The sequence below is a fragment of the Denticeps clupeoides genome, chromosome 12 (assembly GCF_900700375.1).
Source record: "Denticeps clupeoides chromosome 12, fDenClu1.1, whole genome shotgun sequence".
Lineage (NCBI taxonomy): Eukaryota > Metazoa > Chordata > Actinopteri > Clupeiformes > Denticipitidae > Denticeps > Denticeps clupeoides.
In genome coordinates this window covers 19,861,749-19,886,483 of record NC_041718.1, presented here as the reverse complement: position 1 = coordinate 19,886,483, position 24,735 = coordinate 19,861,749, and the positions used below count along the sequence as shown (strand labels likewise).

At 48.1% G+C, this 24,735-nt stretch overlaps 1 protein-coding gene across 8 annotated transcripts; it reads left to right on the top strand.

Annotated features, from left to right (window-relative positions):
• Positions 1-1,036: 1,036 nt before the first annotated feature.
• ampd2a (adenosine monophosphate deaminase 2a) lies at positions 1,037-24,730 on the top strand. Of its 8 annotated transcripts, none has more exons than XR_003751400.1 (19): positions 3,417-3,687; positions 15,003-15,134; positions 15,247-15,376; positions 16,153-16,221; positions 16,498-16,609; positions 17,871-18,057; positions 18,214-18,355; positions 18,431-18,520; positions 19,245-19,374; positions 19,465-19,659; positions 19,757-19,888; positions 19,976-20,139; positions 20,732-20,858; positions 20,942-21,105; positions 21,176-21,296; positions 21,529-21,702; positions 21,808-21,918; positions 22,681-23,245; positions 23,462-24,730. XR_003751400.1 is itself a non-coding variant. In XM_028998007.1 (19 exons), exons 3-19 carry the CDS (start codon positions 15,104-15,106, stop codon positions 22,897-22,899), a joined length of 2,298 nt encoding a protein of 765 aa, XP_028853840.1. In that variant the 5' UTR covers positions 11,350-11,443; positions 11,559-11,629; positions 15,003-15,103; the 3' UTR covers positions 22,900-24,730. The 8 variants fall into 8 exon arrangements, 7 of the variants coding, with proteins under 7 accessions (XP_028853838.1, XP_028853834.1, XP_028853835.1 ...); XM_028998007.1 differs by lacking the exon at positions 3,417-3,687 and adding exons at positions 11,350-11,443; positions 11,559-11,629 and having other exon boundaries at positions 22,681-24,730; XM_028998005.1 differs by lacking the exon at positions 3,417-3,687 and adding an exon at positions 1,037-1,213 and having other exon boundaries at positions 22,681-24,730.
• Positions 24,731-24,735: the final 5 nt, after the last annotated feature.

Here is a 24,735-nt window from a genome sequence, read left to right as displayed (position 1 = left end):
AATTGAAGGTAAACATTGGGTTCACAGATCATCGAAACCAAGGATTTTCAAGGCTCAAAGACCATATCAGATTTCGTCAAAGCCGGAGGAACCGACTACAGCCTCATCTTTGACAACTGCCATTTCGCATCTGGTCGAATGATGGACAACTGAAGTTCATAAGACCTGGGATCCGATTCACTGTCTTACATTTCTCTACAGGGCAGTTTTACTCCCGTCATTTCACTATCTCAGATCACATGTATCTGGAGTTATCCTCAGTTATCCTCAAATAAAAGTCTCTGTATTAATAATGAATATGTGGTGCCCAGAGTAAATTGCAAGGCTGCATCAACGACAATAAACACAAGTTATTTCATGAACACGTACGTTTCTGATGACAACCCACATGACATCTCAGATTACGACAGAACAAGGAAATGGTCAACTTTCAAACTTATGCTTCTGCATAAGAAGCGACTTTTTACCCAGAACAAGGTGGAGCTTTAAAGCAGAACTTCATAATTAGTTAACCAAAGTTCAATCCGGTGTAAACGTGCACCTGGGTCTGAACATTTCATAATCTGTTAAGTTGTTGTCCCTTGGTGACCACGATTGTCATAAAATATAGTTTAAAACATACAGTATATAGTGACATTAAGCCAAGCAATATGTACTTCCCAAATGCTACAATAATAATAATAATAATAAGAAGAAGAATGAAGAATGCATTTTGATTACCACTTACTACCGTTTAACTCATGATTGGCAGATGGAGGAGAAATACTATTTAATAAAAAAAACGATGTAACCAAAGGATAAAAGCGTCCAGTTGTATTACTACTATTGTTATTACTACAATTGTATTGTTATTAAGTACGCGCAGTGACTGTTCTGTTGTTTTCCTGCGTAATATCGCAAGGACTTTTATTTTGAAGAACGTCTCTTTCCCGGCGGCCGCACGTTTGTATCGGGGCGTTCTATCGTGCGTAATATATGCGCAGAAGCATTGATTCATGAGTCCGGCCGCCTCTGCGCAGAATCTGCGCCGCATTAGTTCGCCTCGGCGGACTCGCCGCTCGGAGTACACGCCGGAGTAAGTGATGAGTAAATTATTGACAGGAAACGGACTCTTGAGTAAATCGTCGGTAACGTCAGCCGCGGGTCCGAAGGCTTCTCTGTTCACCGCGGTGCTTTTCTCGGCGCTCCGCAGCGAGGACTGCGATGTCGGACGGCAAGTGCTGCTTCACTTCATTCCTCTTCTACTTCGCGGCTTTACTCTTACTCTTACTTTACTTTCACTCGTTTTACTTACAACGCCGCACTTCTCGCGTCCTTTTCCCGAAACCCTTCATTTCACGACCGCAGATGCAACATGGACATTATCAGTTGGTGAAATTAAAACATAAAGAGCGAATTTTCCCCCCGTTTATTTATCTTTATCGTCCCACTGAGGGAGAGACCTGGGCAAGATAGCAGCAACTTTTAAAAACGCGTACTTCTAACTTCTAACTTTTACCAGAAGCCTAAACTCATTCAGAAATCATTTTTATTTTAGACATATATAAGCAGAGGCTGAATGATATTTCAAAAATTGGGTGCTGAAAAAAGGTTTCTTTCCCAATTCAGTTCTCTTTTGGTTTTAAGATTATTTCAATATTTAGACATTCTTTTTTTCCAGATCAGATCAGAAATACAGCATAACGAGCAATTTAAAAAGGAGTCGCAATAAGGAGCAATTAAAAAAGGACTCCCAGTAGCTACATTCATGCGATCAGTACTTGTAATTAAGTTATGTACGTAATGAAACACTGTGGAGTCCGGCCTGCGTGAGTCCCCGTCCCATCACGAGTGAGGGATTGGCTCAGGCATCCATGACACTTGGGATTAATGGGATTCATTGGGATTCATTAATTTTAAAAATCCATATTTAAATTATTTTTAATAACAACAAAAGTCGTCTACAGAGCTTATGTGATGGAACAGATATTTCTGATGACAGAAAAATAATGGTGATTATTAGTCATACTGACTCATACTGATCAATGCATTTATTAGAGACAATTGTTGCAGATGTCCAACAGTGGTTACATTTACAGTATTTACCAGACGCCCGTATCCAGAGCAATTTACAATCAGTAGTTACAGGGACAGTCCCCCCCTGGAGACACTCAGGGTTAAGTGTCTTGCTCAGGGACACAATGGTAGTAATGGTTTGAACCTGGGTCTTCTGGTTCATAGGCGAGTGTGTTACCCCACTAGACTACTACCTCAATGCAACTTGTCCTTGTGTGTGTGTGTGTGTCGGAGTTATAACGCGGGTTCAGTGTCGTACGAAACACGAATGACAGAAATCACTTCAGAAATTGACTTCATCGTTTGCACTGTGGCAGACCGGATAAAAGAATTTTGGGTTTTGTGACTGTCCACACAGTCACAGAGAATTATGTTGCATTTAAGAATATGTGCAGAGGAATATTCAGGTTAATTTTATTTAAGTTAATTTAAAAGCAGCCAAGGTGTGGACGCGCCCACCAATTTATGGGCTTTTACAGTCGCATGTAATAATAATTACATGTAATAAACACAGAAATATCAATACGCTGAAGATTTGCGTCTCTCCAAGTCAGGGAGCTTTTCCAACAGGTCCACGCTGAACACTTTCTTATCACTCACTCGTGTTAATTTGGACAAAAAGCAGCCATGACGGTAAAAACAGGCTCGTCAAACATACTTCAAAAATCCTAAATATGTTTCTTCTACCGGATTCTTCAAAATGGCTCCGTCTCCGAGTAGTGAACGTGCCAGAACTCAAACAAATATGACATAATGTGTTAGAGAGGACAGGACAATAAAATATTTAACAATATTTATACAGAGAAAATTGTGGAAGCAATAAAAAGCGTTCCGAAAGTATTCCGAACTGGACAGAATTCCGCAATCCGCAGCTGAGTTTTGGCTGAGTTTGTTCCTGTTCCCGTCCCTTACCTCCGTGAAGTCCGACCGGGGGACTCGGGTGGACAGCTGCGTCCCCCCCTGCCGGGAATTCCGTGGCTTCTCCTCGCATTTTTACTAAGTGTCCCCGGAATGCGGGCGGTGTGCTTTTATTATTTTCCTTATTCCTAATCCGGCGCGCCGGGAGATTTTCCAGGAAGGCAGATCTTGTCCGCGCTAGTCTCTTTAAGCCGCGGCCGAGGCGAAGACATGGTGGACGGGCTTGTTGTTTTTTCCCGCCCCGGTGGCCTTTTTGCCCTCCGTTTTTCCCGGCTTGTCCGTGTCTCTCGTCGGTGACCTTGTCTGACTTTGACTCTGAGCGTCCCCCCGAGGCTCGGGGCCTGGTCGGATCCGTGATGCTCCCCTCTCGCCTGTCCTCGCTCCGTGCCGGCACGCGACAGCTCGGTATGTGGTTGCCAGGGCGACCGAGGACGCCGGCCCCCGCCCGGCTTGGGGGAATGCTCAGGTTCCCCTGCCTCCCTCCTCCCGAGCTGGCCGCGGCAGGGGGGGGGAGGAGCCGGGCCGCCGCAGGGCCCCTCCCCTTCCGCTGTGATAAAAGTCCCGGCGGGGGCGCCGCCCCCCCTCTTCCCTCCGCCAGCTGGAGGACGTTCTGCAGCTCCGTGCCGCTCCTCGCCGGCCGGCACAGCAGAGCCATGTCCACCCCCGGCAGCGGCGGCAGGAAGAGGGGCAGCCTGCACAGCCACACCAGCCCCGGTGAGTGGAGCTGAATGGAGGGGTGGGGACGGGGTGTAGCAGCGCCGCCCGCCGCAGTCCGCGTGACCTCCGCTCGCATCTCTTCCATCCCATCGTTTCTTCTGAAAGTTCCGGATTTTTGGCGCCGATCTTTATTAAATAATACAAATTGCGTTTTAATGTTTGGTCCCGGGCACCAGTTCTGAATCTCCTGGTGTAATTAAGTCCCGCCCAGAAGCTTTTATAAACAAAGTTTAAAATGGGAGGAGCCTGTAAGTGTGATTGACAGCTCCCACTTCTCCCGTCCTCGGTTATTAGAAATGATCGTGTAGATCGTGGAGGACACCAGAGCGCCGGTCATCCCTCACGCTCGGCCACTCGCGCAGGATTAGATCATCTCCTGCTTGATTGTCCTCATGAACTTTGAACCCGAAGCTCTTCTCCTGCGGCCGGTTGTGAAGAACCGTTTTTTGTTCCGTCTTTTGTTCGCCTGTCAACCAGAAGACCCGGGTTCGAATCCCACTTACTACCGTCGTGTCCCTGAGCAAGACACTTGACCCTGAGTTACTCCAGGGGGGGACTGTCCCTGTCACTACTGATTGTAAGTGGCTCTGGATAAGGACGTCTGGTAAATGCTGTAAATGTAAATGGTTAATGGTCCAGATAAATGAAGTTTTGTATGGAATACGATCATTTTGTAATGTCTGTGCAGACTCTGGGCCCATCTGGGCCCATTTTGTTATATCTGTGCAGACTATCCAGCCCATCTCTCTGTATGTGTGTTATTGACGTCGTGTCACTATCTGTCGTGTGGGGGCTCTTCGGGCCCGAATGACGGTCGAAGCGCCATTGATTGTCTGTGCTGCCCTTTTGTTTCTGGGATTTGTTATTTCAGTTCTGAAGAACAGCATGTAGCCGTGGTGCCGGTGGTGGGGGGACTGGCCATCATCGGGGACAAATATTTAGGACTGACTGAATCGTGCGTCCCGTTTGTATTTTTAGCGATTTGTCCCTTCGTGCATTATTTATTGATGGAGGTTTGGGCATAAATTCCGGAACGGTCACTGCGGTGGGGTTATCCACCGATGCGGGACGACCAGCTCTGTCCGGGCGGACCTGGCTGCGCCCGGCGGTGGGGCGGGGCCCGTGCTCGTCCCGCTCGCCGGACAGAATCGGGAATAAACGAGGAGGCCAGAGGAGGAGAAGCGCTGTGACGTAACGGATCCGGTCGGCGTCCCTGCGGCAGAGCCAGAGCTGATAAATAAGTCAGAAGCTCCCGCCCGCAGAGCCGCGTCTCAGGCCTCTCCGTTAGCCGCTCCGCTGAGCGCGTCACACACACACACACACACACACACACTTGTACGTACACACAGGCTGCAGACACGTTTTGCGTCACAGCACCTCCTGGGTGGAGGAGGGATGATATATCGATATGGCGAGATTTTGCTCTACTTCCTCTACTGATACGTTATCAATACGCCGGTATCCAGTTACAGCCTGCTGATCTTTAATAAAGGCGGGTAGTGTGTGTGTGTGTGTGTGTGTGTGTGTTAGTGGTTTCTATATACTGTAGATGATGGGTAATACCACACGACGGCATTTATTCTCCTGCGCCGATTACGTAATCCGCAACACACTAGAAGCGGTCATAGAATTTGTCATTAAATGTATTTCTATGTCCTCCTGAAATGTTATGGTGAGGTGTGAACCTTCACTGGTCTCACAGTTCGGTTTGGTTGTGCACCAACTATCGATGCTTCAAGATGCAAGTCATCGATTTTTCTACGTTACGTCCGCATCGCGATTCATTCTACATTTACATTTACAGCATTTACTAGACGCCTTTATCCAGAGCGACTTACAATCAGTAGTTACAGGGACAGTCCCCCCCTGGAGACACTCAGGGTTAAGTGTCCTGCTCAGGGACACGATGGTAGTAAGTGGGGTTTGAACTTGGGTCTTCTGGTTCATAGGCGAGTGTGTTACCCACTAGGCTACTACCACCCAGTTGAATGTCTAAATTGTATAGATTAACGTGACGTGATGTAGACGGTTCCTCGCAGCACGTTCCGTTGTCATGTTGTCTGTTGAAACATGGATGGGGCGATTCTCTGGGAAATGAAACCAAGATGCTAAAAAGAAGTCCGTAATATTTGCACTTTTGCTTCTCCTAATATTTAAGATGGGTACTCATCTTAATGTGATAATGTGAATTTGAATCACGGTTACATTTGCGATGTAAATTCTTTACTAATTTACATGAAATTCAAGACAAATTATTATCATATCCCAGAGAATCCAAGTTCAGTGTAGATATGTTGTATTGAATAGTGCATCAGGCTTATATAGTAATATTCATACACTGCAAGGCTCTTGGTTATCATATGTTGCAGTTAAGGGTTAAAAGTGTGGGTTGTCCCGTGCATCACACCATCTTGGTCATTTTAGTTGCATGTATCGGTATTGCATGAACATTATTTTATGGAAGTTTCGAGACCTGTTAATCATTGAAAAACACTCGGTGCAACAGTTTTGAGTGAATGCTTGTGGAGTTCACAGAATGTTATCTCCTGCATCACATGGCAAGCTTTCAAGCTGCTTGGGTAGCTTTTGTCGTAGCTCTATATTGAACTACGCAATGATAAGGCACGACAAGTTCTATATGCACGTTACACTTGATCATAGTTCTGACCACTAATTATCGAAATAAAGTAACTTATTTAAGTAATGTCCCGTGCAACACATAGAGAGTCGCCCGATTCCTGACAGGTTCTAACGACCATGTATTATCAGGGAAAAGTTCTACCATTATCGTTTTATTGTCCAACCCCATAAATACGCAGTTACGGCTCGATAACGCTATATTCTCCATTTGAATACGTTCGTGCAGTTTGTGCGCCTGTGCCTGTATGCCTGTGTGTTGTTATCAGCAGGTGGGAGGTCTGTGGTCCTGGACGCATGTTATCGACGTCTGTGTGGCTCCTCGTGACGTAAAGAAGAGATCGATACGACCTAGCGGCGGGTGTGGCCCTGCAGGACGTGGCCCTCCGATAGAGGCTTTTATCAGGGGTTGAACGGATCCCTGCTCAGCCCTCCCGTTACACACATACAGGACTTTGAACCGCCTGGTCTCTGTTTCAGAAAGTAATGAAGATGCCGCAGCCTACTGAACTTGTGTAACACAGCCACATATTAGATATGATCAATTTATAATTAATAGGGCAATAAATAGATACTGAAAATTAAGTTTGGCATTATACTGATCAATCAGTATCCACACGCTTGCAGAATTTGAAGCCTTTTGTGAGGATGACTGGGCACAAATCCCTGTAGAATCCCAGGGTATTTTAGGAATTTACTTTGAAAATTAAGGAAATAAATATACGACCGTTCTATATTCCATATGTAATAACTTTTGAGAAGCCTGTTGAACGTGTGGTTTTGAAGTTGCTCTGTGGTTTTGAAGTTTGGACGTTGTACAGTAGACAACGTGTGGTGCTTGTCAGGATGGGTATGGCCAGTAGGGGGTGTGCGTGTGCCACTAGCAGAACTTTACCGCGACCGGTGCCCATCGTCAGTCCCACCAAAGGGCTCTTCCCCTCATCTTTAAAGTGGAAAATTCCAGACCTCTGTCGCTCTCGGCATTGTTATGAGGACGTGGAAAGGGCGCCGCGGATCAGGTGGCAGCAGGGATTTTGGGGAGCCGGGACCAGACTGCGGTGAATCCTGACGGCGGGGGGGGGGATTGTTATTGGCCGTAACCGGATAGCGGCCGAAGACCCCTGCTTGTAATCCAACTTCCATAATTGGATCCCCGAGTAGCCCCCTTAGCAGGTCCGTCTGCCCGGGGACTCGCTTCTGATTGGTCCTGCCAGGCCACCGCCAGACACTGTGCCGGTGGAGGTGAGAGGTGGGACCACTGCTCTGATCCTCCTCGTTGAGGCGTTGATGTCTGAGTGTCAGCTGCTTCGTCGGCCCTCTGGTCATCAGGATAAACGCTTTAAAAACGCTTGGAATTATGGGTACAGATGAAGATGGCGGTAAAAAAAAACTCTTGTGTGTGTAAGAGATCGTTTCTAATAATTATATTTCTTATTTCACGTTCTCGTCTCGTGGCCAGGAGCATGAACAAAGAGGGAAGAGACACTTTTTGGAGAAATATAAGTCTAAATATGGAAGCCCAACAGCAGAATGGATCATTTTCTTTGTTTCGAAACGAAATGATGTTGGGATGAGTTTGGTAGCGGCGGAGGCTGTTTGGAGAAGCTTTTTAGCGATGGGCTTTTAGGCCGATAATGAAAAGCGTGGAAACTTGGGCCCTGAAAAGTCGACATGAATTAGGAATAGATTTTTGGTCCCAGCTACTCGACATGTTCCAGTGAGTTCCAGTTTATCTCCACTCCAGAAAATTGAAGAAAAAAAGAAATTCAAAAAAAGAAGCATGAACGTCAATGCAGAGTGCAGTAGAGCAATTAAACAGTAATAGTTATGGTTCCAATGTATTATAATTGTTGACCTCCGACCGGCTGTAGTCAGGATTCAGTTGGTAGTCGGTCACCTGCGAATTAATTTGGAAGAAAGAAAAGGAAATAATTAATCATACATTTGGATTCATTACTAATCAGGAAACGAATCAGGAAACATTGTGACTAGATAAACTGAATTGTGGGTTCGTTGCTTTGTGGTGCCTCTCAGATGCAAACAAGTCAGTTGGGTTTATTGCAAGTCAGTTGGGTTTATTGTGCTTATTGTTGATTGGTTGCCGCTCCTGTGCTCCCTGAGTGGCACGTCATGTACGTTAGAGTGTACAGTAAACAAAGCAAAGCTGCATTCATTTATGCATCAATACATTTACATTTATAGCATTTGCCATGCTCTATATAAATATGCTCTGTATATTGCATAGTTAGTTCAGTGTCTATAGTTCTTGACAAATCTATAAAAAATGCTTCTGTTTGGAGGAATGGACCTGTCCTGTCTATAGTTGTTTTCTCCAATAAATGGATAAAGGGTTCATCTTTCGTATTAAATATAAAAAAATTACGTTTTTTTCATAGTGACCTGCCTTCGGTCATCTCTTAAGCTGGAAGATGTTGACAGGTTGGTAAGCTTCCTCGTGCCTTTTCGAGGACATCGCAGACGTTTCTGGGCCGCCGGTCCCTTTTTCTCAGCCTCTGCCATGTTCTTTAAAAGGTTTTTGCCCCGTAGCTGGACGGGGGAATGTTGAATTTCCTGCCGAAGCGGCTTTTTCCGCTTCGAACATCTCGCCAGCGCTTGGACCGCGTCCCTGTGTCTGCTTCGTCATTGTCATGCTTTTCTTCAGGTGAAATGCTCTTCTTTAGAGACATTTCTCAGTGTTTTGGTGTCCCTCGGTTTTTTGTCGTCCTTAATAAAGCTGTCAGCGGCGTGCCTTGTTGATGGTGGCGCTGGTGGCTGATGGCGGTGCGGTCGGCCTGTCGAGACGTGGTCGGGCTTCAGTTAAAATGCTCCGGAATGGAGTCCACCTATAATTTTGTGTGTTTGTGTCTGGCTGGTGTCTGGACTATTTTTACACGTCATCTTCAGTGTAAAGTTTGTAAACCAGAGAACTCGGAGAAGAGGGCGGTGAATCTGTTCCAGTATGCAGCGGTTAGGGAACTGGTTACGACTGATGAAACCTTCATGCTGACCTACGGAAGCTCATCAGAACTGGACCAAGGATGTGGTGGAAGAAGGTGTCCCACCCTTGTTGATGGCCTGATGTCTGCGCCTCTTACCTGGAGAAGACATGGAATCAGGATGCACTATGGGAAGACAGCAAGCTTGGACTGAAACATCAACAACAGCAATTATTTCTTATAAAACCCAAAATCATATACAGTACGTCTCAATGGGCTTTGACAGGATCTACAGTTGACACCCAACACACTTGACCCTTCTGCACACAAAGAAAAACTCTAGAAGAGAAAAAAGAAAGGAAGAAACGTTGGGAAGGAGTGATACAGAGAGGGACGCCCTTCCAGGATAGTGAGCCTGCAAGTGGTGTCAGTGGAGGATTGGTGATTGTCCAATAAGAGAAAAACACGTGTCCATTATGATGCTACTGGTCCACATGAAGATCCCTGAAGCTGTAGTTGTTACGGTGGTGGTGGCTGTGGTGACCCTCTGGTTCAATTCATGCTAAGTCCTCGTTTAGCAGCTGTCAGGAACCAGGATTTATCTGGTATCTTCGCTGGAGTCCGCCGGTAGTCTGTGCGCTTGATTCAGTGTCTCGGAGAAAAACAAACAGAAGCAGCGGAAGACGGTGACATTGTATGACTGATACTGAAACATGTGGTAATAGTGGTATATTGGTGCTACAGTGGCCCGGTACCCTAGCTGGGATAGACTAACTAGGGTGAATATAACTCTGTCTGTGCTTAACAGGGGGACTGTGTGATAAAGTGGACACTGACCGGCAAGCCGTTCCACAGCTGCGGTGCTCTATAGGAGAAGGATCTGCTCCCAGCTGTGACCTTCTGTACTTTGGGTACCAGTAGTGACCTCGCACCCATTGACCGCAGGGGGGCGTGGCGCGTCGTAAAGAACTAAAAGTTCACTCAGGTACTGTAGGGCGAGACCGTTTAGAGCTTTATAGGTTAAAAGTAGGATATTGTAGTCAAATCTAAATTTGATGGGTAACCAGTGCAGTGATTGTAAGACTGGGGTGATGTGGTCAAATTTACTAGTTCTAGTTAGAACTCTGGCTGCACCATTCTGTACTAGCTGGAGTTTACTCATGCACCTACTAGAGCATCCAGACAATAATGCGTTGCAGTAATCTAACCTTGATGTAATAAATGCATGGACCAACGTTCCTGCATCGTGTTTTCAGATGACGTTTCTTATCTTTGCAATATAGAAAGTGAAGAGATTGTCACTTGTGATGCACAGCAGCACAGCACACGGTGCACACAGTGAAATTTGTCCTCTGCATTTAACCCATCACCCTGAGTGAGCAGTGGGCAGTCATGACAGGCACCCGGGGAGCAGTGTGTGGGGACGGTGCTTTGCTCAGTGGCACCTTGGCGGATCGGTATTCGAACCGGCAACCTTCTGATTACGGGGCCGCTTCCTTAACCGCTAAGTACCCACCACCCCAATCTTTCTAAGGTGAAAGAATGCTATCCTAGTGATATTATCTACATGCGAATCAAATGAGAGACCTGCATCGATGAGGACACCTAGATCGTTTACTTCTGAAGCTGAAGCTGTTTGGGCCCTAATAAACAGAGAGCCGGGAGAGTCCCATAATCCTCTGTTTTGGGGATCAGGGATCTTTGACGATGTAAGTGATCCTCCGTATGAAAGCGAAGTGCTTGTCGTTGTGAAACGCCGCAGCACGAGCACATTGCGTGTCCCCCGTAGAACAATTTCTACTCGATTTCTGCATCAGCGCGATCCCACCGCATCTCCCACGGGTGCAGAGACGCGGGGAGGGGGGGGGGGGGGGGCTTCCTCATTACACCGTCCCGGTGCCGGCAGGAGGAGGAGCGGGGAAGGAGGGAGCAAGGGAGGGGCGGCGGCTCCACTCGCCCTCTCGCTCTCTCGCAGTGGTGCGTCCCTCCCCCCGCCCCTCGCCGCCACGTGGTACGCTCCGGCCCGGCGTCTGAGGTATTTAAATCCGGGAGCCTTCAACCGCGGAAAAAAACAACGAGCCGCCGGCCGACAGGGACGAGAGAGAAACCCAGGAAAATGTGAGCCGCAGCCGAGAGGAACCCGGACAAGAACCGCAGAACCGGAGGCATAGAACCTACCTGTGCGTGTGTGTGTATGTGTGTGTGTGTGTGTGTGTGTGTGTGTGTGTGTGTGTGTACGGACGCTGCTCTCACCGCAGCCAGCGTCTCTGTGTCTGTTCGTGTGGGGGGGGGCAGCTGGCCTTGGACCGTGGCGTCACCACGGAAACCACATCGCCGTGACAACAGCACCATCAAAAGGGTGAAAGGTACACTTCCGTATGTGACATCCTCCTCTCGTTCTCGTCCAGGGAGAGTAGGTGTGTGTGTGTGTGTGTGTGTGTGTGTGTGTGTGATGTAAATCATGCTCCTGTTGGAAAGTTCCGCCGTTATCCTGGTGATGCGTGTTTACGGTAAGCCGGTCGGTTTCTCGCGTCCGTCAGGATTCGCAGATGCAGCCGCCTCTCCCCTGAGCTCCGCCCGTCCCGCGCGGCGCTGGACTCGGACATGTGACACACACACACTCAGCAGCCCGTGTCTCATTAGAGAGCGACGTAACCGGACACGTTGCGAAGGTCAGGATGTCTCCGTGGTGAACTAGTCTCGGACCGTTTCGGGTCCAGACGCTACGTGCCGGTGTTCATGTAACCCGCGTAGAACCGACGAGACGAGGCCACATGACATGGGGCAAATAATGCAAATCGAGCACTGAAAGAAATATTGATATGAATATTTATATAAATATTTGTAACATTTTAGTCGGGCTTGGGTCCGGTTGGCAAATAGGGTTTTTTTTTTTACGTGTTTTAATCGTTTTTACGTGTTTATTATCGCGAAAATGCCCGCTGGGGTGGCGAAACGGAGGCTGGACTCCGGCGATTATGTTTTTATCTCGCTCGTTTCATTCAAAGAAAGCGGGTCTGGTCGGACCGGGACGGGTCAGGTTTTTAGGACCAATCGCCGCTCTAATGGCAGCGTATTGCGTCCTTTTGGTGACGAATTATCAATTTGCAGCAATCAACAGGCAGATGCAGATTATGAATATTTGTATTAAAGATGGACAGAGTGACTCTTTTTGCTGATTTGCTCCACTGGTTGCGTGTCCCGTGTTCTGTCTTCTGGGGATAAATGGACTTCCTGTTGCTGCTGGAACCTGCAGGGGATTGTGGGTGATGAATGGAGTGTTTGTGTGGTGGCCGCCGTCTGCCGGTGTGTTTGTTTGCCTCTCGCGGGACTTCGTCGAGCCGTCCTTTTTACATTCCTCGGGTTTTTCCCGCGTGACCTCCGACCCCCGATGTGACCCCCGTACTCTCACAGCTACAGTTTGCGTGCGTCTGTGATGGCTGCTGCTCCATCTGCTCCGAGGGGGCGGGTGATGCACGTCTCAGCGGGCCGAGGGGGGTGGAGATGATGTTCATCTGCAGGAGGGGGTTGTGTGCTGATCTGATCACTAGTCTGTCGTGTGTGTGTGTGTGTGTGTGTGTGTCGCTTTGTTTCACTGAGCAGAAGGCTCCTCCCACTCCATAGCAGCACCTCTGGTCTATAAATAGAAACAGGAAGTCACTGTGGAGGACAGCGGGAACCAGAGGGACCGGAACAGAAGCCGTCAGTTCCAGCTGATGGCTGTCCTGAGCTGCACCCTTACAGGGGCTCTTTAATTACGTATAATTACGTTTTAAACTCGCTCTGCCCTTCTATGGTCTGCAATTAAGGACCAAGTACTTCATTAGTATTAAAATAACAAAAATTACTATCAGAGTTATTAATATGGCTCTGAAATTGGGACAAATTGTGATTTTACGAGGGACAAAAGTTGCTAATTCTGCATTGTGAGCTGACTGGAGGCTCTTAATGTTTTTGCCTCTCGGCCGGACCGCTGTGTGGCGTCGATGGAGAGCGAAATAACCGTTTTTTGTGTAATGTAAAGGGAACGCGAGCCCCAGCGGGTGAAGACCGCCCTCCACGGGCCGCTCTTTACGGCGCGCTTGAAGGGCGCTTCAGTCCGGCCTACATCGCCGTGGCCTGGGGGCGTGTGCGGCGTCGCCATGCCGACCGCTTGCCTCGGCGAAAATGACCCAGTAATGAGGTGCGGCACATCTACATATGATCAGCGTGGACTGGGGTGCGAGCTATAAAGGACACGACCCCGAAACAGAAAATACCCCATGCGATGACAGAAGTGATCGCCGCGGGGGGATTTTGTGACATCTGCCTGCATTAGGGGTGCAGCAGGGGGCCCGCTTGTACTCTGTAGGTGCTACATAGGGGTGACCCCTGTGCGCGGGACCCCTGGAACAGTTGAAGTGAACCGCGGTGTTTTGGGCGGCCTGATTCTTTATAGATGATGTCAAGTTCCACGTTTGGTACCTTGGAGACCTGGGCTCTCACACACACGTGCCTGGAGAAGGTGTCGGCACTGCTTTGTTCAACTCATCTTGTCCTCGTTACTGTTCTGCTGTGGTCTCCATAGCAACGATGGGCTTCTATGGAGAAGTCATTTTATTGGCGCTAATGCTGTTCTGAGGTTCTGTGGTCTCCATACAGCAGACGCGACCAGGTCGGTTAATGGTGGTTCTTCTGCACTGATCATTCAGCAAGGGCTCGAAATCATGCTTAGAGATACACTAAAATTATGAATTTGTGAGAAAGAACGTTAAGGACGTCACATGTAATAACTGTGGACTAATGGTGTGTTCATGTTCTAACCGTTCGTTACATAAAACTCATATCTAGAAAATATTATTGTGCAATGATATTAAAAAGGTTTTACTAACAGTTCTGGATCTTGTGGTAAATATATTCTACAATTTACACAATATAATGTGTTAAGTGTAGCGTTGTTTTCATCAACAAAATTTCTGACGAAATAACTTTTTGACGCGATGAGGACGACACACAAATGCTGGTCATGTGACCAAAATATATTATGTAATGTTGTGGACAAATAGAAAGGAGACTAAATATGGTTTACAAGACCACTGAGAAGTTGTCTGTGGTCAGCACCCCCAGAACCACTCCTTTATTGGAGATGTCTTGCTACTTGCCTGAAAAAAGACAGTTTTTATTAGTTTTTGTTGACTAAAACTAGACTAAAATAGTCATGGATAATTCAGACTAAATTATGACTTTTAGTCGACTGAAACGTAACTAAGACTAATAAAGACTAAAATGACCACTTGACTCAAAGACTAGACTAAAACTAGTCTTTGTAACTAGTCCTCTTGTAAGTAGGTTTAGATAAAAGCATCTGCTAAGCAAAGTAAAGTAAAGTAAAACTAAAATTAGGACAGGCCTCCAAAAACAGCTATAGTTAGGTGTACAATAGTATAAAGATAAATAACAAATGACCCCGACAACAGGATCATACCTTGATGTCATTTTTGTTGTAGCTGACACAGCTGATATTGTACAAGGTCATTCTGCTTCCGTTAATCCAGATGAACGGTGCCTTCATGTTAAATTCAGATGCTTTTTTTTAGCACATGGGCTGGGCTTTGAAGCTGTGTGTGTGTGTGTGTGTGTGTTATGGACAGTTTCTGGGGGTTTTTTATTGTAAATGTGAGAGCATTGGTGTTGTGTCTTGTGTCTACATTGTGTATAATGTGAATAATATGTTATGTGTGTATGTGTGTGTGTGTTTAGATCTGTGTGGTGTGTGTGGCCCGAAGCCCCTGACATCCCAGCGCTCTCTTCCCGGCACCCCGGTCGGCCTGAATCAGTTTCCCATCGACCTGCGCACATCCATGGACGGCAAATACAAAGAGATAGCCGAGGGTGAGGAGCTGTGTGTGTGTGTGTGTGTGTGTGTGTGGCATCAAAAAGAAGGTCAGTAGTGTGTGGGTGTGTTTGAAGGTCTTTTTGTAATGTGTGTGTGTAATGTGTCAGGAGCTGTTCACCCGCAGCCTGGCTGAGAGCGAGATGCGCAGCGCCCCCTATGAGTTTCCCGAGGACAGTCCCATCGAGCAGCTGGAGGAACGGCGCCACCGTCTGGAGAGACAAATCAGCCAGGATGTGAAGTGAGGAGGCAGTGTGTCTCAGACAGGACGTCTCAACTCGCGCACACACACACACACACACACATAGATACTGTCACAAAAACATCCTCCTTTTCTTTTTTTTTTCAGTCATTCTAAACCCTGATTATGACACGGTGTCATAATCAGGGTTGTTGGCCTGATAATCTGCACCTAATACTCTGATTTCCACTCATTTCTAGCGCGCAGAGAGCTGCTGCGGTTCAGTATGTGTTAATTATGATGATGATGATGATGACGACACTAAATCGCTTCTGGACTGGATCTAATTCTCCAACATTTCTAAAATCGCAGCACGGCACCAGATTATAACATTACTGTGCGATGCTTTCAAATTTATTCAAATAAAGCTTGAATATTAATTCAATTAATTTTCTGTCTTCATGGTTGTCTCGACGGTGATGGTTTTATGTTTTTAGTGTTTGCGTAGGTGGTGTGCATTTGGCTGTGTGACAGTGTTTGGGGTGGGGATGACCTTTGACCTGCTTGTCGAGCCAGGCTGCTTTGCTGCCCAGCGCAATGTCATGTGACTAACAAGAGAGTGGAAACTGACAGGGTTAAACTTTAAAACTCGTTTTAAATTCAGTTCAGCTTTTTTCACCTCCATTGAAAGCCACGTATTCTGACCAATCAGTACACGGTGCTCGATTGTCACGGGCTCATTCTTCCGTGTGCGTTTGTGTACATGTGTTTTTGTGTGGTGTGTGCTGCTCTATTCTCACACTCTTCCTGTGCTTCGCCGCTCACCCGTCCGCCAGGCTTGAGCCCGAGATTCTGCTGCGCGCCAAGCAGGACTTCATGAAAATCGACAGCACTGCCGACCTGGAGTGAGTGAGCAGATTCTCTCTCTCTCTCTCTCTCTCTCTCTCTGTCTGTCGTATATAGCTCCTCTACTCATGACGTGCAGCGGGTGCCGTGTTTACAGGTGAAAACCTCTCGGGGGGTGACCTTTCACCCCCCCAGCCAGTGGAGCAGTAAAATGAGCAAGTTCACTGATCAGCATCTGGCAACCTCTGCACCAGCAGCCATGTGACCGTCTCCAGCTCTGTCCCTGTCTGTCTCTGCTGAGCCTCCTGTTCACCTCTGCTGTCTGGCCTGCGCAGGTTCCTGAAGGACCAGGCAGAGGAGTCCGTGGACCACGTCCCCCTTGAGCGGGAGCTGGTTCTGGAGCGGGAATACCAGCGGGTCTCCATATCAGGAGAGGAGAAGTGTGGGGTAAGTGCTGAGCTTGGGACTACCTGCTGATCGCCTGCAGCAGTGGAGAACGTCTGCTGCTGTCTCGTTCCATCAAAACCGAGCTGACACCAAAAAGGTCCGAGAGAATTTTCACAATTGCTTCCTGCTCACTGAACCATACTCACGGATTCATGTAGCCGCCCATTCAATTGCTGTATTCGTATCAGTTCTGGTAGAACCGGATGGGCCCAGAAGGTTATCCCTCCAGTAATTTACATAATACAGATTGTCACGTCCCCGTCTAGGGGTTGGGAAACATGACAACAAACAAGGGGAATGTGTGCGGTGGGAATACACAGGTACCGGTACCAGGCCCAAGTGAAATACTGTGCTTTTATTTACAGTAGTGAACAACCAATAAACCTAAAGTGCGATATACAACAACAACTCACAGGAGGACAACACACCATGAAATGAGTGACTCAACAAAGCCACAACTAACCACACTAACACACAACAAAGGCTTATCTGCAACTCTACAGCAATCGTAAAACTCCAAACTCTGCTCTCGCTTCCTCCTCTTCCGGCTCCACAACAATGAGCCCCGACTGGTGGTTGGAATGGTCCTTAAATGGTCCCTGGGCCTGTGCGGAACCTTAATCCAAATCTCCGCCCCAACAGACAGCCTAAAAGAAAGTGAAAGTGAAGTGATTGTCATTGTGATACACGGCAGCACAGCACACGGTGCACACAGTGAAATTTGTCCTCTGCATTTAACCCATCACCCTTGGTGAGCAGTGGGCAGCCATGACAGGCGCCCGGGGAGCAGTGTGTGGGGACGGTGCTTTGCTCAGTGGCACCTTGGCAGGTCGGGATTCCTTAAGCGCTAGGCCACCACTGCCCCCCACTAGGCCACCACTTCCCCAAAAGGGAAGGGAAACACACACACAAACAGAGCACCCCAAACCACTATACGGCCCAAAGGATGTAACACAGATGTTGTCATACACACAGGGACACGTATGTCACTTTTTCATTTTTTATCAACTGTATTTGATCTATTAATTACAATGATAAATAATATTATTCACCTTTGATGTTCATTTTAACTGGTTTTAATCTGTTTTACCAAATATGGTAATGTATGCTCTCTGAATCAGGGCTTTTGGAGATCATATTTTTGGAGAATACCCACTTCTATTTCAAATATGTTTTCTGCACAGATATGCCAGATTCAGAAATCCCTGACACATGTCCTCCTAGACGACTGAATGCGTTGTGAATATTTCTACGGTCTCAGGTGCCCTTCACCGATCTGGTGGACGCGGCCAAGTGTGTGGTGAAGGCGCTGTTCATCCGGGAGAAGTACATTGCCCTCTCCATGCAGAGCTTCTGCAAGACCACGGCGCGCTCTCTGCAGGAGCTGGGGGGGAAGGCGTTGGACCTGCGGGTGTACGACGACGTCCCAGAGACCCCGGTGGACGCAGGTACGGTCACCCAGTAGCAGGACGTCCTTCAGGTCACATGGTAGCTCTGTGGCCCACAACACAGGAGAAGATCCTCGCTTGTTGCAGGTCAACCAGACCGTGAATTTGTAAAGAAGACCTCATATCCTGTCTTTATCCCGTCATACCCCCCCACAGACGCCCCTGTGCACCCCCCAGTGTCAGACACACACCCTTACGAGGGGCAGGACCCCCGCAACCTACCGGCGGACGCAGGGTACGGCTGCAAGATGGTGAATGGAGTGATGCACATCTACACCAAGAGGAACACCATGGATAAGTAAGAGATGGTCACTGTGTGTGTGTGTGTGTGTGTGTGTGTGTGTGTGCTAATAATTATTATACCGCACTGCAGGAGCACTGAGCTGGACTTGCCCTACCCCAACCTGCAAGAGTACATCGCAGACATGAACGTTATGATGGCCCTCATCATTAACGGCCCCGTGTGAGTGTTAAGCGTCAAATATTATGCCGCCTGATGCAATGTTGTCCATATGAACAATTTGCTGAGATTTAGTAGAACTCGACTTCAGCCTCGTTAATGAACTGTGTAGAGCTGCGACCCATCCCGACCAGGCTATCTTTACGAGCTACAATCGCCGCCGATTCACCTCCTCAGTGTCCATCTTCCCATCTTTCTTGTGATAATTAAAACGCAGCATCGCATGACGACGGTGGCAAACCACCGAACCGAAATTTACAAGCGCTAAATCATATGGAAAAGACAGGTAGTGTAGACCGGAAGTTTGTGTTTGCTGACTGATGAGTAAGTGAGTCACATGTGATACACAGCAGCACAGCACACGGTGCACACAGTGAAATGTGTCCCCTGTATTTAACCATCACCCTGAGTGAGCAGCGGGCAGCCATGACAGGCGCCCGGGGAGCAGTGTGTGGGGACGGTGCTTTGCTCAGTGGCACCTCAGTGGCACCTTGGCGGATCGGGATTCGAACCGGCAACCTTCTGATTATGGGGCCGTTTCCTTAACCGCTAGGCCACCACTGGTCCCATGTGAGCTCGACCCGACTAAAGCTCTAGAAATTGGGGATTAACAGCTCTAGAACTGCTGCTCACGGTGTTACAGGTTTTTCCGCGATCATTTAGTCTTTTATTAGTCTTGCACGGGTCAGGGCTGAGTGCTCATTTCCTGTCTGGGGGAATTGAACAGGAAGTCCTTCTGCTACCGGCGGCTGCAGTACCTCAGCTCGAAGTTTCAGATGCACATCCTGCTGAATGAGATGAAGGAGCTGGCGGCGCAAAAGAAAGTCCCTCACCGCGACTTCTACAACATCCGCAAGGTGCGGCCCGCACTGCCGTCACCGGGACCTTCATCCGAAATGTGGGACAGTTGCCGCTCACCATCTCTCGCGCTTTTTTATTCTCCCCAGGTGGACACGCACATCCACGCATCGTCCTGCATGAACCAGAAGCACCTCCTGCGCTTCATCAAGCGAGCCATGAAGAAGTACCCCAAGGAGATCGTGCACATGGAGAACGGGCGCGGCCAAACTCTGATGGACGTGTTCGAGAACATGAACCTGACGGCGTACGACCTCAGCGTGGACACGCTCGACATGCACGCGGTGAGCCGAGCCGAGCAGAGCTGATGCTCACCGCTGACTTGCGGACGGTTTGTTTGTGGTGGTGTGTGTTTCATGATTCGCCCTCGTGCGCCATCAGGACCGCAACACTTTCCACCGCTTCGACAAGTTCAATTCCAAGTACAACCCCATTGGCGAGTCGATCCTGAGAGAGATCTTCATCAAGACGGACAACCACATCGAGGGAAAGTACTTCGCGCACATAATCAAGGTCGAAGACGAAACCCTTTCAGCTGTTGGATTCTTCGCAGACAAACTCGAGGCGTGTTAATGCCTCACCCGCATGTCGTTCACACAGGAAGTGATGTCAGACCTGGAGGAGAGCAAGTACCAGAACGTGGAGCTGCGCCTCTCCATCTACGGCCGCTCCCGGGACGAGTGGGACAAGCTGGCGACGTGGGCGGTGTCGCACTCCGTCTACTCCGACAACATCCGCTGGCTGGTCCAGGTGCCGCGTCTGTTGTGAGTAGCAGAGTCCACAGAGTTCACTCACGGGACGCCGCAGGCGTGGCCGATACGCCGATTCTCGCCATTCATTCGAATTTCATTCGTCCAGGATGAAAATCGATTTTATTACTTGGTTCATGCGTGAACACAAAACGAATGCGACGCACCGTTCTACATGGGTAAATTAGCGCAGATTGGCGCTTGCGCCCGAGAAAGGTGTCGCTCCACCTGTAATATGGAGTCGGTTTCAAAAAGGAAGCAGCAGGACGGATTTGTCTCAGCACCCGAGCGCAGCTCTTGTATTATACATAACGTATGACACGAATGGCGATAACGAATGCGGTCGCAGTATATACTGCAGGAGACATGTTGAAATAAGCGTTTATAGAGAAAGCTTCCTACGAGTTTTTACTAATTGTATAAATGTTTGTAATGGCGTCGTCTGTCATAAAAAAAATGAATAAATAAAGATAAAACTTGATTAAAAAACATTTTTTTTTTGTATGGAAGGGGACATTTTATTAAAATCGATGAACAAAAGGAAAATAAACGAATGATGAAATCCGACCGTGCGCTGAGCACCACTTTTTGTCCCCTTGAACCGCAGTGACGTCTACCACACCAAGAAGCAGCTGGCCAACTTCCAGGAGATGCTGGAGAACATCTTCACGCCGCTGTTTGAGGTGACCATCAACCCCCAGAGCCACCCAGAGCTGCACCTCTTCCTGCAGCACGTGAGTGACCCCGTCGCTCTGTTAGATCTTTAATGTCCCTCATTGAGAATAAATGTCCTTGATGTTTTCTCGTTCCTCTACAGGTGGTCGGCTTTGACAGTGTGGACGACGAGTCCAAACCTGAACACCACATCTTTAACCTGGACAGCCCCTTACCTGCCAACTGGACGGAGGAGGACAACCCGCCCTACTCCTACTACCTGTACTACATGTACGCCAACATGACCGTCCTCAATCACCTGCGCAGGTACGGCCGTCCTCATGGTCCTCATGCAGTCTGTAAAGTCATTTTGCTGAACACTGCTGTTGCTATGCAGGAGGCGGGGCTTTCCTACATTCGTGCTACGACCTCATTGTGGGGAGGCGGGGCCTATTCACCACCTGGTCTCAGGCTTCATTCTCTCAGAGAACATCTCCCATGGTCTTCTGCTCAGGAAGGTGAGCGGTTTAACATCTGCTCACTAAACTGAATAATGTTTATTATCGGACATTACTCAGGATATTAACTGAATTACATTGAGGATATTGAGAATAGTAACTACACTGCATTGAAACACACAGAGATCTCTGGCGTACCACTAGAGTGTTCTAAACAACCTACAGAACTTATATCAGTTTTTGTGCGCTTGTAGGGTGTGTAGACATGTTGTGACGTTGTCGTTCTTGCCAGGCGCCTGTGCTGCAGTATCTGTACTACCTGGCTCAGATCGGCATCGCCATGTCCCCCCTCAGCAACAACAGCCTGTTCCTCAGCTATCACCGCAACCCGCTGCCCGAGTACCTGTCCCGCGGCCTCATGGTGTCGCTGTCCACCGACGACCCCCTGCAGTTCCACTTCACGAAGGTCAGAGCTGGGAAGCCTGAGCCCGCAAGGTACAGAGCAGCGAGCGCGGCAGAGGCCTCACCGTGTGTGTGTGTGTGTGTGTGTGTGTGCATGTGTGCGATACAGGAGCCGCTGATGGAGGAGTACAGCATCGCTGCTCAGGTGTGGAAGTTGAGCTCGTGTGACATGTGCGAGCTGGCGAGGAACAGCGTTCTGATGAGCGGCTTCTCACACAAGGTAGCACCAAGTTATAGGGTGTATATAGGGTGGTAGTAGCACACACTCGTAACACACTCGACTATGAACCAGAAGACCCAGGTTCAAACCCCACTTACTACCATTGTGTCCCTGAGTAAGACACTTAACCCTGAGTGTCTCCAGAGGGGGACTGTCCCTGTCACTACTGATTGTAAGTCGCTCTGGACAATGGTAAATGTCTGGTAAATGCTGTAAATGTAAGTTAACAAACCAAATCTGAAAAATGAGAACGTTTCCTTAACGTTGAAAATACGTGCACACATAACGTAAACTACAGGGTGGGCCATTTATATGGAAACACCTTGACAATACAACACAATGGGCAGCACATTGAACACATTTTATAAGTTGTCAGAAACTTGTAAATAACTCATGAAAGAATAAAGTTACACCATTGTTTTTCTTGTGAAATTACCAATAAATTTGACGTGTCACATGACCCTCTTCCTATTGAAAAGACAAAAGTTGGATCCAAGATGGCCGACTTCAAAATTGCCACTATGGTCACCACCCATCTTGAAAAGTTTGACCCCTCACATATATTAATGTGCCACAAACAGGACGTTAATGTCACCAACCATTCCCATTTTATTAAGGTGGATCCATATAAATGCCCCACCCTGTAGTAAACAGAACTGTACGAAGTATTACTGCTATTGCTATGGACACAGTTTAACACAGTAACAACTGTAAACTAATGTTAATGTAAACAAGGGCGTTGAATATGTCCTCCACCCACAGACTAAGAGCTACTGGCTTGGTCCCGGCTACAACCGCGAAGGTCCGGAGAGCAACGACATCCGCCGCACCAACGTCCCGGACATCCGCGTGGCGTACCGCCACGAGACGCTGTGCGAGGAGCTGCACCTGATCACGCACGCCGTCCGCACGCAGGAGCTCGGCGCCATCGAGGAGGAGGACGACACCCTGTCCATGGCGCCCGTACCAGGCGGCCGCTAGGACCCTGGGGCGAAGCGAATCACAGGGCAGGGAGGAAGAGCAGGAGACCGCGCCCACTCTTCCTCTCTGTCGCCGGAAACCAGGTGAAAGCCACGGAAACAGCGAACACAAAACTCCGCCCAGATGTTTTTTTTTTTTTTTTTAGGACTGCCATGTGATTGGTCACATACTCTGCACGTGGCCCGAAGCCCCGCCTTCAACAGCCTCAAATCATGTGACTCTTCACGCAAAGACTTCAGCCAAAGATAATGTTCTGTATCTTAGATCACAGGGTCCGAAAGCTGCTGCCCCTCCTTCTCCTACGCGGCCCCCCCGCCCCCCCCGCTGCCTTACAGACGAAGCACGCGTATGTAGCACCTTCTCACGCACACACGCCACCACTCGCTGAATAAAGCTCTGCAGACGGAGACCACATTTAGCCAACTGATCTGAGATCAGGACCACTGTCCGCACTGATTAGCAGAGGATTAGTGTTAGAGTTACGTGCACCCATGTATGCGGCCTGGCGGAGGACTCCGCGGCGTGTTTATGATGTTATGCCTCTCTATGATTCTATATGCAGTCGGAGATGCCAACGTTTGCACAGAAACCAGATCGGAGTTTGCATGAGCGACGCATGTTGTGTTTGACCCTGTTCTGAGCCACGGGGGCGGGGCCCAGCGACGCCCCTCCCCCACCGCCTCGCAGACCACCTGCTCCTGCATGCATCTCGTACGGTCTGTAGAACTGCCCGTGCCTTTTTCTGTTCCCCACAGCCCCGCCCGCTCCACTCCGGCCAAACCGGCGGAATCGCGGTTCTACTTGCTTTTCTTTCGCATCTTCTTTTCCTTTCCGGTGTTTACACGACCCGTTGATGTGAAGAAGAGCGCCACGCCCTCAGTGGGACACAGCCATGGCGACCTTTGAACCGTGCCGGACCACGGTTTGAGCGTGTGGTGTGTTCTGCGTTTTTGATTCGTTATGTCTGTTGTATTGGGACGTGGAGGTTCGGCTTGAAGCACCGGACGTCCAGTGTCCGTCCGGCTGTCCAAAACTGAGTTTTTAAAAATTTATATTTTGATGGGGATCTGTGGTTTCTGTGCTTTTGATTTTGGGAGACTTCTATATTCATTCCATTTATTTTATATTTTAATGCAAAACTGTATCTAATCTCACATAGAAGAGGAGAAACTGGTTGTAGCGTTTAATCCATATAATAGGTTCAAATTTATCCTAAAACTCAACTATGTATTCATTTGTCCCTTAGACAGCTTTGTGAAATTGTGGAGATTTATCATAACAAAAATGCCCATCTTCGAATGTGTACATTATGCGAAATGTACAAAAGTATCTTACGTCCGTTGCCTTCAAATTTGTCTTTTTAATGCTTCAATTTATGCTTTTACATTTACCCCAAAGTAGCGGCCACTTTCATTCCACGGTACACAGATTGTGCTTCTGTGTAGGGAAATGAAGGTCCTATACAGCGGGTGGAGTCGGTGACGCGTTTACCCGGCGAACGAAGAGCGAACTGACACGTGACCCGGTGACCCGCCGTTCCGCCCCCTGCAGTACGTGTCTGTTACTACGAGATGAAGGCCATATTCTTTATTTCATAACCCTTAAATAAATACTACATCATGTTAACCTTTTTAGGTTCTTTTTTTTTGCCATTTTAATTGTTTGTAATTCATGAGCCTCTGGGCTTTATTTTATCGATGTTATACAGGTTTCGTGTTACAGTTGTCACATTTATGGTTTTAGAACGAGATCAGTGTTTCAGAGATTGATGAATGATTGCCTATTTGCAGTTGCAATATTTAAAATATATAAAGCATGTCCACTCAGCCCATCTAT

Coding starts and splice junctions, on each gene's coding strand:
- ampd2a (XM_028998001.1), top strand. CDS start 3,432: ATGCTCAGGTTCCCCTGCCTCCCTCCTCCCGAGCTGGCCGCGGCAGGG. Junction 16,222..16,497: donor GACAGCACTGCCGACCTGGA/GTGAGTGAGCAG, acceptor TGGCCTGCGCAG/GTTCCTGAAGGACCAGGCAG. Junction 21,106..21,175: donor GTCCTCAATCACCTGCGCAG/GTACGGCCGTCC, acceptor GTTGCTATGCAG/GAGGCGGGGCTTTCCTACAT.